Source organism: Myxine glutinosa, chromosome 3, assembly GCF_964187855.1.
Source record: "Myxine glutinosa chromosome 3, kmMyxGlut1.1, whole genome shotgun sequence".
Classification (NCBI taxonomy): Eukaryota; Metazoa; Chordata; class Myxini; order Myxiniformes; family Myxinidae; genus Myxine; species Myxine glutinosa.
The window spans coordinates 141,514,519-141,531,134 of record NC_136263.1 but is presented as its reverse complement, the minus strand read 5'-3'; the positions used below and the strand labels follow the sequence as shown (position 1 = coordinate 141,531,134).

At 43.2% G+C, this 16,616-nt stretch overlaps 2 protein-coding genes across 4 annotated transcripts in view; one reads left to right on the top strand and one right to left on the bottom strand.

The window, feature by feature from the left end:
• Positions 1 to 1,394, top strand: part of LOC137412425 (uncharacterized) — a 4,715-nt gene extending 3,321 nt beyond the window's left edge. Inside the window, exons 3-4 of one of the 2 annotated variants that reach the window (XM_068097715.2) lie at positions 1 to 174; positions 420 to 1,394. The exon at positions 1 to 174 is cut by the window's left edge and continues 438 nt beyond it. In XM_068097715.2, the coding sequence (XP_067953816.2) occupies positions 1 to 174; positions 420 to 1,250 (1,005 nt within the window). In that variant the 3' untranslated portion in view covers positions 1,251 to 1,394. The remainder of the gene's footprint in view (positions 175 to 419) is intronic. The other variant, XM_068097716.2, reaches the window with a different exon arrangement.
• Positions 1,395 to 4,845: 3,451 nt separating this feature from the next.
• Positions 4,846 to 16,616, bottom strand: part of LOC137423156 (putative carboxypeptidase X1) — a 73,183-nt gene continuing 61,412 nt past the window's right edge. The window contains exons 13-16 of one of the 2 annotated variants that reach the window (XR_013622883.1): positions 13,956 to 14,095; positions 9,775 to 9,874; positions 6,338 to 7,212; positions 4,846 to 5,895 (exon numbers count right to left, since the gene is read on the bottom strand). Coding sequence is in view for 1 of the 2 variants with exons in the window: in XM_068110001.2 (XP_067966102.2) it covers positions 6,920 to 7,212; positions 9,775 to 9,874; positions 13,956 to 14,095 (533 nt within the window). In the remaining variant the exon portion in view is untranslated. Of the gene's footprint in view, positions 7,213 to 9,774; positions 9,875 to 13,955; positions 14,096 to 16,616 lie in introns of both variants that reach the window. The other variant, XM_068110001.2, reaches the window with a different exon arrangement.

Below are 16,616 nucleotides of genomic sequence, written 5' to 3'. Positions count from 1 at the left end.
AGGAAGCCATGTGACTTCAAGATGTTCCTTGCAGATGACAACAAAAAGCAGATCTGCCAGCTCCTGCTGCGAGTATGGAGTGATCAACAGGCAGCTTCAAAGCTGGAGAGAACAGAGATGGCAGTGCTGATCGTGGAGGGGAGAGCCCATCAACTTGTCTCATCAAATGGCAAGGTAAATTGAAAACCCATATTATTATTAATTATTGTTACCAGGATTAATTTAAATAATATTGCCAAAGTGCTTCTTTGTGATTGGTGAATAAGAGTATAAAATTTTGGTGATTGGTGATGCGATTTTTTCTTTTAGTCTTATATTTAAATATTGGTAAAATTGGTAAATTATAAGTGATTATCTGTGATTTTTGTCTAGATCTAGAATTGGTTGTGAGTGAAGTGCAATGCCCCTTTGTGTTTCAGGTTGAGGTGCGTGAGCTCCCCACAATCTACAGCAACCAGGAAGAGACTGATACAAGGGTGGTACTGTACCTCCATCATGCTGCTGCCCTCGGATACAAGAATGCTGTGGTCAGAACACCTGACACAGATATCTTCATGATTCTTCTCCACCATGCTCATGCCATCAAGCTGACTGTATACCTGGATACGGGGTCAGGGAAACATCGACAACCTCTCAACCTCTCTGAGCTTGCAGAATCCCTGGGAGAAGACTACTGCGCCACTCTTCTTGGGTTCTATGTGTTCAGCGGAGAAGACTGTACCAGTACCTTCAAAGGGAAGGGGAAGGTGGGGCCCTTGAAAAAGCTGGAGAAGAACCCCAGGTTTCACAAGGCGTTTAGTCAACTCGGTGACTACTGGACTCTCAAGCCTGAGGTGCTGAGGCAGTTGAAGCAATTCACCTGTCTGATGTATGGACAGAGTCGTGAGTCTTCAGTGGACGTCATCCGTGCCAAGTTGCTACGCAAAATGGTTGGGGAAGACAAGAAACTCAATTCCAAGTCTAAGGTCGACCTGGCTCGACTTCCTCCATGCCACTCTGCTCTGAAGCCGCACGTCCAACGTGTGAACCACCGTGTCGCCTTGTACAAGCGAGCTGATGAAGCTATTCTGGAAAAGCCAAAACCCTATGATGAGGGGCAAGGATGGATGAGGACTGATGAAGGAGTGTTGAAACCAGTATGGTCCTGCGGTCCTGTCCTACCAACCTCGCTAGTTGATCGCCTGGACACTGGAGAGCGTGAACAGGAAGAGGAGGAGGACGAGGAAGGAGAGAACGAGTTGGACTCTTGAAACGAGTTGGACGATTTCATTGAAAACGATGATGAGTGATTCATAGTGGAGAAGTATTTACCTGACTGTTTATCTGGAATGGGAAAGAGAAGAGTTCTATTATGATGTTTGACCCTTGTACTACAAAATAAATAAACATTGGTTAAAAACACAACATCTGTCTAGACACCTTATTTGTTCCGTTATCTGCAATATTGGAGTCTCTTAATTGGTAAAAATGTGATTATTTTGTAATGGTGGCACTAATTTGCATACGAGCATGACACAGACACATGTGATCACTTTAAGAATAGTTTTGTTATGATCTTTGACCCTCAAAACATGGGTCTAGACACCTTATTTGTTCAGTTATCTGCAATATTGGAGTCTCTTAATTGGTGAAAATGTGATTATTTTGTAATGGTGGCACTAATTTGTATACTAGCATGACACAGACACATGTGATCACTTTAAGAATAGTTTTATTATGATCTTTGACCCTCAAAACATGGGTCTAGACACCTTATTTGTTCAATTATCTGCAATATTGCCTGAGATATAGTGAAACTAGATTTTTCGATAATGGCGGCACTAATTTGCATAAAAACGATACGTGGGACATTTTGACAACTTTTTAACATAGCTCATCATTTTCTACACAATTTTTCCAATCTAGAAACACTGATTAGAAGTATATTTCCAGGGGGTGCATGATACCCCCCTCTTCCTACTAGACTATACAGGCCTAATGTGTTCGGCCCACCAGAAAACCAAAATGTCGGCCATATCATTTTGGCTCAGTCCTATGATGGGTGGAGTCAAGCGACGGATGTGGGTGTGGTGTGGCAGCTGTCTGACCAATGGGGGCATATTTAAAAAATTGACCCACAACAAGAACCTCAGCAACAACAGCAACGTGAAGCTCTTGTAGACCTGCAACATGTCAAAATCCAATTGTTCACTGCAATTAAATCATGACAGAGTCTGGGAAATTTAACTCTGACTATAGTACTACAAATCTCTCGTTCAATCCAGCTTTCTGCTTTTTTGTTTTTCATGCTATTGTTACGTTTGTGGTGGTAGCAATGGAATACCTTGGGCCAGGTAGAATGTTTAGGGTAGTGTGCTCCGAATGTCGCGAAGAAGAATAAATCTTCCTGTAACTAAGTAGGGCCGGATGTCGCGTAAGTGTATATTTGTCTCCATGTGAGGGGTGGAGCTATGCTAATTAGTTAGGGTATAAGGGTAGATCCCCGTGTGTAGTTGCCTCTGTCGTTTCCCCTTTGTTCCTTATGACACTTGCAACACCAGCCATGCAATCAGCGCCTACAATTAAATAACATAATCGCCGACCGGATCCAAACACTAACATTGACGCCACCCAGCCGAATCATCTCAAGGGGCGTAAAGAAGTGGCTCTGAGGCCACGCCCCGAAGAACAATTGGGTAAAGAATGTTGGGGTGAGCGGGTGGTGCTCGTTGATTGGAGCGTGTGTGACATCATCATAGAACGTTCGAGCACCAGGGACAAAAAGGACACGTCCCGCCATTTTCGCTCTCTTGGTTTGTGGCTTTCATCGCAAGCGGTCACAGTTTATACGCTCTTGGTTCTGACATTCATTACGGACAGTACGTTTCGCATTCGCTCTTGTGCTGGGTTTCATTACGTGCGGGTGCACTCGGTTTGTGGCTTTCATCGCAAGTGGTCACTGTTTATACGCTCTTGGTTCTGACATTCATTACGGACAGTACGTTTCGCATTCGCTCTTGTGCTGGGTTTCATTACGTGCGGGTGCACTCTTGGTTCGTGGCTTTCATCGCAAGCGGTCACAGTTTATACGCTCTTGGTTCTGACATTTATTACGGACAGGACATTTCGCATTCGCTCTTTTGTGCTGGGTTTGTGACAAGCAGTCTCGCAGTTTATACACTCTCTTGGTCCTGGCTTCCATCGCGTACAGTCGCATTTACTCTCTTCTGTCCTGGCCTTCATTGCGAACGGACGCATCCTTCTCTTTCCTCTCCTTGGTGTTGGCTCATGACAGCGGCGTTTCGTGCCATATGTACCTGGGAAGTTCAGGACGGTTGGAGCTCGGTGCAGCCGAGCAAGAAGGACGTGGGAGGAGCTCTGGCCTGTTCACTTCATGTCGGCGGCAGGCGGTGAACGCTATTTTGCACCAACGCGTGTTTTCCCACGCAGGGACGCGGGACCAGTGACGGCCCGGGATGGTCAATTACGCCAAGCTGAGTACCAAGCAAACGCTACACACCACATTTTTACTTTTATTTATGTCTCCCTGTGTCTGTATTTGAGTCCGCATGGACGGTCCCTTGGTTAGAAATTTAGTGTCTTTTTTTTTATTGTATTGCATTGATTTTTATTACATCTTTTAATTGTTGTCTTTCAGTTGCTTATCTTGTCCATTTATTTGTTTGTGGTTCGGAAAACCAGCGTCGCGTCCGGCCGTACAGGTAAGCTCTCGCTGCCCTCCCCTACCCCCCTCCCCCCGTGCATGTCACTACCGCCATAGTTGGGTATACGCCTCGGAGTTAAAGCTCGGTTGGCCCTCCGTCACCCTGCGGTGTTCACTACAGGGGAGACACACGACACTATGAAGCAAATTAAATGATGAAAATGTTTTTTTTTACATCCAGTGCTCTGCATCGCTTCACTTCATAACCACTTGTTTATTGAATATAATGTACAAGTAAAAACCCAGCCAGTAGGTTTCTGGCATTTCTTTTGCACAATACAACACTAATATCTTTCACCACAAAACTCACCTGAACAAGTCATGATAAGAATCATTGATTCAGTGATTATTTCTATTTGTTTCCCACAGAATACAATGATGTTTTACGCTTTATAATTGCAAGCGTGAAAGATTCTCCCACAATTGTACAAATACTTTTTTTTTTAAACGATTTTTTTTTCTTGTCATTGCGGTCGAATGTCAACAAAAGCACCTTTGTTTTACTGTGAATCGCCATTTAAAAACTGTCATGCTGGCCTGGTACTTTGTAGTCCACGAGGAAGTTGAATCGGTGTATGCAGATGTTGAAGATCCCCTGTTAAGAGAGTTTTGAAAACTGCAAATAAGCAAGACAGGTTCCAAATTTCTGTCCTGACTGCTATCAAAAAGGCCATGCTAAACTCTTCAGTGTATTCCTTGCTCTGAGATTGCTTCAGCTGCACCTTACCTCGGATCAAGAAGAATGGTTTATTATTAGTTCGTATGCGGCCTGTGGCTGCTGTTTGCATCATTGCTCGGAGCATGGCTGTGCCGCTGATGCAGTGCCCCGTTTCCAGTAAGCTGGTGCTCATTTTGCCGACCTCAAAAGGATGACAGCCTGAGTCAACCCCCTTGGTGTTAATTCAATGGGACAACAGGGGCTTAAACGTAAAACCCTAAGATATTAAGCCAACAAACCTTATAGGCCAACACCAGGCTTAAGGACAATGGTGGATTCGGTATATTGAATGAAACTTCACAATTTACGTATTAAGCGTTTGAGAAATTTCTTTGATAAATTCTCAAAAAGCGTTCCCACAAGTTCCTTCACAATATCTATGTATGACATGGTATTATTATATTGAATGACATGACACAGGAAATGCTTCTGTGTTGATACATAAAATGTTTATCTGGCAATTATGTGTTCATCATTCGCAGTGAACAACTTCAATAACATAAAATAGTACTTTGATTAAAAAAATTATATTTGCAACATTCTTGTAACATTAGAGGATCCAGCCTCAAATTAATGTTTCTGCAACAAAATCGAGTGTAATAAAACAGCATTATTTGATGAGCAACTATATTTGGCATAAAATGCAATATGAAAACATGGAATAATATGGACCTCGTAAAGCTTCTTTTTACAAAAAACTGTCCATCCTATTTTGAGATAAATGAGCAATTATATGCATATGCTTGGCAAATCCCCACGATACACTAAACCCCGAATAAAACTAAAACAGCACTCGGTAGAGAGCATACCTCTGCCAGTCTGAACAATTTTACATTTTGTATCCCACTGATAGGCCGGATCTGGCCGAATCGAATCGGCTTGTGCTCGTCACCTAACCAACTCGTCCACCAAGATTAGTCATAACTCGTCCACAACCTTTATAAACATCATGATATATATCGCTTTTCGCCCGATCCCTCAATGGTGAAGAATCACTTAAAAATTAAATAATTCTCGTATCTGAATCCATATTCAGATCTTCACCAAAATCAAATCGATTAGTCCTCGTCACATACCCAAACTGTCCACCAAGAAGTTTCGTCAGAATCCGTCCACAAATTTTTGGGATATCGTGCTATGTATGTATCGGTTTTAGCCCGATCACTCAATGGTGAAGATTCACTGAAATAATTCTACTGGCCGGAGCCGGATCCGGATCTTCACCAAAATCGAATCATTTCGTCCTTGTCACATACCCTACCTGTCAACCAAATTTTGTCCGAATCCGTCCCTACCTTTTTGAGATATTCTACTCACAGTCAGACAAACAGACAGACAGGGGAAAACATAATGTCCCTTCGGTGACGGATGTAACAAGACTGAACATTAGACTAACAAGACTGAACTGAACTAGTAACAAGACTAACAAGACTGAACATTAGACTAACAAGACTGAACTGAACTAGTAACAAGACTAACAAGACTGAACATTAGACTAACAAGACTGAACTGAACTAGTAACAAGACTGAACATTAGACTAACAAGACTGAACATTAGACTAACAAGACTGAACATTAGACGAACAAGACTGAACATTAGACTAACAAGACTGAACATTAGACTAACAAGACTGAACATTAGACTAACAAGACTGAACTGAACTAGTAACAAGACTAACAAGACTGAACATTAGACTAACAAGACTGAACTGAACTAGTAACAAGACTAACAAGACTGAACATTAGACTAACAAGACTGAACTGAACTAGTAACAAGACTGAACATTAGACTAACAAGACTGAACTGAACTAGTAACAAGACTAACAAGACTGAACTGAACTAGTAACAAAACTGAACATTAGACTAACAAGACTGAACATTAGACTAACAAGACTGAACATTAGACTAACAAGACTGAACATTAGACTAACAAGACTGAACATTAGACGAACAAGACTGAACATTAGACTAACAAGACTGAACATTAGACGAACAAGACTGAACATTAGACTAACAAGACTGAACATTACACTAGCAAGACTGAACTGAACTACTAACAAGACTAACAAGACTGAACATTTGGCAACGCAGAGCCCCCTAGTACATAGAATCCATTGTATCTGAGAATGAATCCACCGATGTAATTCGTATGTGTATTAAAGTAATACAGGCAACTGTGTTAAAGTATATCTGCATGCAGATGTGTACACACACACACACACACACACACACACACACACACACACACACACACACACACACACACACACACACACACTACACTCTAAGCTTTTTCTTTGTGGTCACAAATTCCATCAGGTTCCTATTCCTCAAAGGTCTATATTATTCTGCTCCCACTTAATGTGGCATCTTTTAAAAATGAAAAGCAAACAATGAACGAAAATTTTAGGAACTGAGTAAAATGTATGTTGAAATCATGTGTCATAAAGAAATTTTGAAAAATAAAATATGTGGAAATATAAGGAACAAAACACGATTACATTAAGGTTATCTGAGTGTTGGAACAATTATTGTTAAGCACGCTCTGCTCAAGCATTGATATAGTATATGAGGTTTTTCTTTCAAATGATGCTGCGATGTTCTTTGTGTCACCATGCAGAGTCACCAAACTGGTCAAGTTTTGTACTTTGGACAAAACAAAATCGCATTGGTTTGCACCGACCATGAAACCCACATAGCACACACGGGTGTGGATGTGGAACCCTGTTGCCATTGCGGTCACAATGTACTCCCCGGGGTTCAGCAGCCTCCAATAGTCCCCATCGGCCGCTGGAGGTACAGCAAATATGTCAAATCTCTTAAAATCGTACTTACATAAAACAACATTAGTTGAGCAAATCGAAATCAGAAGACGAAAAAAAAAGTGTAGTTGTTTTTCTCTGCCCACGCATATAATTATCTAATATAGTTAAATGATTATATGAAATGCAATTACCCTACTTCCTCCAATAAGCACTCCTCATGAGAGTGTTGAAAAATAAATAAGTTAAAAAATTATTCTCTTCCCTTTATAAGCGGAGAGGTCCATGGCACCAAGCTCCTGTGCTACCTTGACCACGACACTCCTTCCACTCCTCCCTTCGGTCCTCAGCCAACTCTCCATCCTCCAAACAGAAAATTTTACTGATATCTCTGCCTCAAACTGATGTTCGCACTGAGACATCCTCAGACATCCAAGGCCTAACCAAAACTCTTCCCTTCGTTCCCTTGTACATCCCTTCCACGAACCTAACTTCTTCTTCTGGCACTCCCATCCATCTCGGTGTTACCATCACCATCTCTCTAGGGACTGTGTCGTAGGTCTTCTCCAGATCCCCAAATCCCAATGTCGTTTCACCTTGCACCTCCAGCCTCTTCTCCACCAGCTGTCTCAGCACAAACATCCCATCTGTCATTCCCTTACCCTTTCTAAACCCCTGCTGCTCTTCTCCGAACTTCATCTCAACACTCTTCCTTATCCTCCCATCGAGAATCCTCTCCAGCACCTTCATGACATGACATAGGAGCGTAATACCCCTGTACTTCCCCGGATCTTGAACATCGCCCTTCCCCTTCTATATCGGCATGATTAACCCTGTCCTCCAATCTTCCGGAATTGAATCCTCTCTCAAACATACATCCAACACTCTCTTTGTCCACTTGACTCCAACTTCTCCTGCTGCAATTATCCTATCTGTACATTCCTCATCAATGCCTGGCGCTCTTTCCTTTGTCATCCTCTTCAATGCCGTCTGCACTTCCTTTTCCTTCATCTCCTCCAACTCCACTTTCCCCTCTCCATAACACCATAACAACTTTACATCACGAGCTCCAGCTCACCGTTTCTACCTTCTCGGTTCAACAGCTCTTTGAAATATCCTTCCCACACCTTCAATATTGCCCCCCTCTCTATTTATTACCCCCCACCACCCCCTTCATGTTCTTACTATTCTCATCCCCATCACAAGCCAATTTATAGATCATCTTCCTCCCACCATCCTCTTCCAACTTGTTGTGCATTTCCTCTTTCATATCATACCTTACCTTATCTGCAGCTCTCCTTGCTGCTTTCTTCTTCTGCTCTTACAGGTGTAGCAACCCCACATCTGGCTACCTCCCTCTATCCTTAGTCTTCTCTATCCTCTTCCAAACCTCCTTCTTTTCACCAATTGCCTTTGTTACTTACTCCGTCCACCATATCTGGTTTATATCCCTCGATGATTCACCCTTTCCTGACGTCCTTCCACACAAAACGTCTGCAATTCCCCATAACACCTCTCTGTACTGAATCCATTCCTCTTCCAAAGCTACTGCTTCTTCGCTAAGCTGCTCATACCTGGCGCTCATCCCTTCCTTGTACTCTCTGGTGATGTTTCCACTACACTCCCCCCACTTAATTACCTTCCGACCCCTGCTCTTAGCATCCCTCCTTTTCTTCATCCTCACCACAAACACCACAGGCTTGTGCTGGGTGGTAACATGCTCTCCCACCATTGCCTTACAATCCCTAACCCCGCAGAGCAGTCGGTTCCTTACTACCACCACCAAAATCCATTTCTGTTCTATGCTGTCCACTCCTATAGGTAATCTTGTGGCTTTCCTGATTTTAAAAGAATGAACCAGCTATGGTCATCCCATTCCTTGCCACCAGCTCCACCAGCTCTTGACCCTCTATTCTTCATTTCCCAACCAAATTTACCAAAACGTTCCTCTTCACCCAGCTCCGCAATTCCCACATGTGCATGAAAGTCCCCAGCAATGCACAGCATCACCTCCATCTAAATTCTAAACCATTCCCATCATCCTCTTCAGTGCGTCCCTGAATTCCTTCTTCTTCACTTCAGTCCTTCCTGTTTGTAGCCCATATACCAACATAACCCATACTATTTTCCTCTGTATCAACACCCATGCAATAACTATCCGTCCCTCCCATCTTTTGAATGACCAGCTGCTTGCTGACCTCTTCCGATACTATTTTTCCTACGCCATTACTCCTTCCAACCCCACCCGCGTGCAATAGCTTGTGACCTCCTACCAACCTCCTCAACCCTGTCTCCTTTCCATCTGGTCTCCTGCACACACAATACTTCCAACCTCTTTATCTGCATCATCTCCACCACCTCGACCCCACATTCATCCCACATTCAAACTACCCAGCGGGACCTCACTTCTGATCCACTGCCCGCCTGGCAGAGCTAGTACCATCTTGATTAATTTGGAACACTCAGGTCATCAATCAACAGAACTGATCTGCTGGGCCTATTACCCTAGGCTGTTATCATAATCCTTTGTGTGTGCACAAGTATGAGAACCAAAATATTTAGAAAAAGAAATGAATGTAAAATCACAGACCTGTTCTAACATCATGGTTATGACCATCCACAACAATTACTGCATTTGCAATGACGTTGTCGTGCTCATCTTGAACAATTCCGGTCAAGCCACGGTGCACCTGGTGGACAGAGATTTATATTTTAAGTGACTATATGGCTCATGGAGGAACTTACACATAGATCACATTCAGTATAAAGAAATCATCATACATTTACATGAATTACAGGGACATTAGTTGGACAAACACATATAATATACTGTATATGCTCCAATGTCCATTTAGATCCGGGCTTTGACTTGGCCATTGCAGAACCCTCCATTGGCAATCTATATATATATATAGATATATATATATATATATATATACAGTCACGTGAAAAGTAAGTACACCCCATGTAAAGTTTTGACTTTTTCAACATATTTCAACATACAGCAATTTGATCTTCATTTCAACAATATTGATAGATAAAGGTGATATAATATAACAAATATCATTAAACATTTACATTTTGTAGTCCATTGTATAATTTAAATAAACATAAATGCAAATTTCGCATGTGGAAAAAGTAAGTACACCCTTGGCTCTAATAAGTGGTGTTGCCCCCTTGGGCAGAAACAACCTCAAGTAGGCGTTTCTTATAACTGTCTACCAGTCTCTGACATCGACTGGGAGAAATTTTTGCCCACTCCTCCATGCAGAATTCTTTCAGCTGTGTGATGTTTGAGGGGTTTCTTGCATGCACAGCTCGTTTCAAATCCCCCCACAACATCTCGATGGGATTTAGATCCGGGCTTTGACTTGGCCATTCCAGAACCCTCCATTTCTTAATTTTCAGCCATTCCTTGGTGGATTTACTGGTATGTTTAGGGTCATTGTCATGTTGCAAGGTCCACCTTCAGTTGAGCTTCAACTATCCGACAGATGGCCTCACATTATCCTCAAGCACCCTCTGGTACAATGAAGAATTCATAGTGGATTATATGATGGTGAGCTGCCCAGGCCCTGATGCAGCAAAGCTGCCCCAAACCATAATATTTCCGCCACCATGCTTTACCATTGGTATCAGGTTCTTGTGGTCAAATGCTGTCTTTGGTTTTCGCCAAACATGTCTTCTGGTACTGTGGCCAAATAGCTCTACCTTTGACTCATCTGTCCAGAGCACATTGTTCCAGAAGTGCTGGTCTTTGCCTTGTTCATTGGCAAACTTTAGCCTTGCCCTGATGTTCTTTCTGGACAGCAAAGGTTTCCTCCTGGCACACCTCCCATGTACATCAAATTTGTGCAGCCTCTTTCTAATGGTAGACTCGTGCACTTTGACATCAACAGTGGCAAGAGCTACCTGTAGGTCCCGTGATGACATTCTGGGGTTCTTCAAGACTTCTTTCAGCATCTTGCGGTCTGCTCTCGGGCTGAACCTGCTGGGGCGGCCTGGCCTGAACAAGTTGGCAGTTGTTTGGAATCCTCTCCACTTGTAGATGATCTTCCGGACAGTCGAGTGATTGATTTCAAATTGTTTGGAGATCTTTTTAAATCCCTTCCCAGACTCGTAGGCATCTATAACCTTCTTTCTGAAGGCCTCAGAGAGTTCTTTTGATCTCGGCATGGTGATGCTACACACTTCAGCAACAAAGAGCAAACCAAACTGAATGTCTGAGGTTTAAATAAGACAGGTTCCTCCAAGATCCTCTCTAATGATGTTCTAATCATTTGCACCTGAGCTGGTGCACCTGATTCTAATTTTAGGTATTTGAAGTAGTGATAAATGTAGTGGTGTACTTACTTTTTCCACATGCGAAATTTGCATTTATGTTTATTTAAATTATACAACAGACTACAAAATGTAAATGTTTCATGATATTTGTTATATTATATCACCTTTATCTATCAATATTGTTGAAACTAGGGCATGCCCGTACTATATCTATATCTAAAATTATATCCCCCCCCGCCCCCTCTATTTACATGAAATGGTTTGGTCCAAAGCGAACGGCTTGCGAGTGGTGACAATCCCCCCCCCTCTATTTACATGCAATGGTTTGGTCCAAAGCGAACGGCTTCCGGAGTTTGGTAAAGAAATCGCCATCGCGTGCACAAACGCGCAGGAAAGCGAATGAAACGCAAATTCGTTTTTATTAGTTGTAAAACATAGTTTAACGCCAACATAGTTTGCAAACGTGAAATAAATGAATACGCTCTCAAATGTGCCATCCGAGGCAGAGTGTGCCCGCCACGTTCGGCACACGCGATCGTTCGCTGCTCTCTGATTGGTTGAATCGTTTTTTGGACATAGCTCGGTAAGTAATTGTCCGATTAATATGAAACCTTGAAAAGGCACATCCTCGGGTCCCCAGCAATATACCTGGCAAGTTAAAAGTATATCGGACCCGTGGTTGTCGAGAAACAGCGGTCACAGACAAACGTACAGACAGACAGAGATTACTGGAATTATAGATAGATGAAGATCAAATAGCTGTATGTTGAAGTATGTTGAAAAAGTCAAAACTTTCCATGGGGTGTACTTACTTTTTCACGTGACTGTATGTGTGTGTGTGTGTGTGTGTGTGTGTGTGTGTGTGTGTGTGTGTGTGTGTGTGTGTGTGTGTGTGTGTGTCTCTGTGTGTGTGTGTGTGTGTGTGTGTGTGTGTGTGTGTGTGTGTGTGTGTGTGTGTGTGTGTGTGTGTGTGTGTGTGTGTGTGTGTGTGTGTTTCAAACATGAACTTCCTGAGAATCGAGTCACGTGTTCAGATGAGAACACTACTTGGCCAACCAATATATAAACAAAGGTAGTATCTTCAAAGGAAAAGTCCGGTTACATCAAGCATAGTTAATTAATATTATGAATACCTGTAAAAATATGTACAAATCAAAATTCACTGGTTGCAAAAGTATTCAGCCCCTTACGTCAGTACTTGGTGGAAGCGGTTTTTACATCAATGACTGCTACGAGTCTTTTTGCATCGGGCTTTACCAGATTTGCACAGTTAGATGGTGAAATCTTTGCCCATTCTTCACGTAAAAATTGCTCTTGCTCTGCCAAGTTTGATGGCGATCGTCAATGGTCTGAAATCTTAAACTCAGGTGGCATCACAATCTGAAAACTTTGGAGGGCATGTATACTTTTGCAGGTATGAACTATCTCATCTACCTTTGATTCCCGACCAAAATATAAACGCTCGGATTGGTGCTTTGCACACACTGTATTGAATCCGAAAGTGTGTCATTCATTAAAACGATGTTAAGCTGGGAACTCATCTCATCACTTTAGTTGATGGATGTTAAAGATCACATTGTAGCGGTTACCGCTGGATGCACACAATCGCCTTGCACCGGCCAGAACACGGCCAGACGCGCCTCTCCCGGGCATGCCCGGACTCACTGTTCCCAGGCACGCCCGAACCTCCCGGGCATGCCCGCTATCGCCTTTTCAGGGCTCGCCCAGAGCGTCCGGGCATGCCCGCTATCGCCTTTTCAGGGCTCGCCCAGAGCGTCCGGGCATGCCCGCTATCGCCTTTCCAAGGCTCGCCCAGAGCATCCGGGCATGCCCGCTATCGCCTTTCCAGGGCTCGCCCAGAGCGTCCGGGCATGCCCGCTATCGCCTTTCCAGGGCTCGCCCAGAGCATCCGGGCATGCCCGCTATCGCCTTTCCAGGGCTCGCCCAGAGCGTCCGGGCATGCCCGCTATCGCCTTTCCAGGGCTCGCCCAGAGCGTCCGGGCATGCCCGCTCTCGCTTTTCCAGTGCTCGTCCAGAGCGCCCGGGCACGCCCAGCCTCGACTTGCCAGGCCGCAGCCAAACACGCCCGGGCAGGTCCAGACTCGCCTTTCCAAGGCTCGCCCTTGACACCCGGGCATGCCCGGTATAGCTTTTGCCGGGCAAACTTCCCGACATAAATGTGTATATATATTGCTGCCCGATAAACGGGCTTGTCAGAATACCTGAGCTGTTTTGTTTCAATAAAGCAACTCGGACGAATTCCGTCTTTGGTCGCGTCAATTCTTTCGACTCGCGTTGGAGCGCAGTTCCTTCAACATGACATATTTTGACGAAGAGTAGGTGAGTTTTATCATCTGCATCCTTGCCAAAATCCAAATTTCTGCCTTAACTTCAGGAAGCATTGTATCATCGGCACAACCACAGCACAAACCTACAGGCCAATCTTGCAACTGACTCCTATTCCAAGATGCCTACAAATGAACGAACCTGCTCTATGAATGTAAGAAGTGGTTGTTTGTTATTTTCCCACTCTTCTTCAAGCTCGGAAGCTGGTGGGAACTTGTCACAGCTCTGCTCGATTGTTACTTCGAAGCAGTTGGTGTGCAGATAGCTGAAGTCATTCATGCCTGGGATAACAAAAATAGCATACATTGCGAATCAGGTGTGATTGTCTAGAATCTGGATTTTTTTTTTTTAAACCAGACCAATATATATATATATCGTCGTCCAAAATGATGTGCAACTTTTCAAACAGAAGTTGTAATTTTACTAATGTCCATCTTTTTATTTTCAGGTCACCTAAAGAACAAGGTCTGGGCAGGCAGGATGGCCTAACAGGTACATACACTCGCATAGAAGCTGTCTAGCCAGAGTTTGAATCCTGCCTGACCCACCTATAAGCTGTCATCCCAGTGCTTCCTGAAAAGGATGAATTTATCAATGTGTGTGACAATCCCCATAGGTTGACATCCATGGGGAGGAGGAAATTCCTTCTTATTAAATGCCCCACTGAATGTGGTGATAAAGGCGGCGCCATTGTTTTGGAGTCACTGGTACCCAAGGAAGTGATGCCACTTCCTCCAAGCTCAGTGGCTGTGTACAGTCACGTGAAAAAGTAAGTACACCCCATGTAAAGTTTTGACTTTTTCAACATATTTCAACATACAGCTATTTGATCTTCATTTCAACGATATTGATAGATAAAGGTGATATAATATAACAAATATCATGAAACATTTACATTTTGTAGTCCATTGTATAATTTAAATAAACATAAATGCAAATTTTGCATGTGGAAAAAGTAAGTACACCCTTGGCTCTAATAGGTGGTGTTGCCCCGTTTAGCAGAAACAACCTCAAGTAGGCGTTTCTTATAACTGTCTACCAGTCTCTGACATTGACTGGGAGAAATTTTTGCCCACTCCTCCATGCAGAATTCTTTCAGCTGTGCGATGTTTCAGGGGTTTCTTGCATGCACAGCTCGTTTCAAATCCCCCCACAACATCTTGATGGGCTTTATATCCGGGCTTTGACTTGGCCAATCCAAAACCCTCCATTTCTTTCTTTTCAGCCATTCCTTGGTGGATTTACTGGTGTTTAGGGTCATTGTCATGTTGCAAGGTCCACCTTCGGTTGAGCTTCAACTTTCCGACAGATGGCCTCACATTATCCTCAAGCACCCTCGGGTACAATTAAGAATTCATAGTGGATTCTATGATGGTGAGCTGCCCAGGCCCTGATGCAGCAAAGCTGCCCCAAACCATAATATTTCCACCACCATGCTTTAAAGTTGGTATCAGGTTGTTGTGGTCAAATGCTGCCTTTGCTTTTCGCCAAACATGTCTTCTGGTACTGTGGCCAAATAGCTCTACCTTTGACTCATCTGTCCAGAGCACATTGTTCCAGAAGTGCTGGTCTTTGCCTAGGTGTTCATTGGCAAACTTTAGTCTTGCCCTGATGTTCTTTCTGGACAGCAAAGGTTTCCTCCTGGCACACCTCCCATGTAGATCAAACTTGTGCAGCCTCTTTCTAATGGTAGACTCGTGCACTTTGACATCAACAGTGGCAAGAGCTACCTGTAGGTCCCGTGATGACATTCTGGGGTTCTTAGAGACTTCTTTCAGCATCTTGCGGTCTGCTCTCGGGCTGAACTTGCTGGGGCGGCCTTGCCTGAACAGGTTGGCAGTTGTTTGGAATCTTCTCCACTTGTAGATGATCTTCCGGACAGTCGAACGATAGTTTTCAAATTGTTTGGAGATCTTTTTGAATTCCTTCCCAGACTCGTAGGCATATATAACCTTCTTTCTGAAGGCATCAGAGAGCTCTTTTGATCGAGGCATGGTGACGCCGCACACTTCAACAACAAAGAGCAAACCAAACTAAATGTCTGAGGTTTAAATAAGACAGGGTCCTCCAAGATCCTCTCTAACGATGTTCTAATCATTTTCACCTGAGCTGGTGCACCTGATTCTAATTTTAGGTATTTGAAGTAGTGATAAATGTGGTGGTGTACTTACTTTTTCCATATGCGAAATTTGCATTAATGTTTATTTAAATTATACAATGGAATACAAAATGTAAATGTTTCATGATATTTGTTATATTATATCACCTTTATCTATCAATATTGTTGAAATGAAGATCAAATAGGTGTATGTTGAAATATGTTGAAAAAGTCAAAACTTTACATGGGGTGTACTTACTTTTTCACGTGACTGTATGTCTCGTCTCGCAGTCAAGTTGTGTCTCGTTTTTTCAGCTGTATGTCAATGTGTGTGTGATTTGTGAGTAATGTGTGTGAAGCAGCTCCACTACAAGCTTTAGATGCTGTAAAAAAGGAATTTCAATCTTCTCAAGCTCTTTATCTTTTTTCACACTCACAACTGTTATCTTTTCTAATATTCTCCTCTCTTCATGGTGTGCGCAACTAGTGTGGATGGTGCACCTCCATTTCTGTCTTTCACTTTCCTTCTTCCAATTCTTTCAAATTTCTGCCTTCTGTCACTACCTGTGTTTCTTCTACTCACTCGCTCTGTACACATCAAATGAGGCACTTGTAAGGTTTGAACCCTTACTCGCACATAACACTTCATTTTGCTGCAGTTTCGGTGATGTTTTAAGGTTAAATCAACTCGATCTGATTGTATG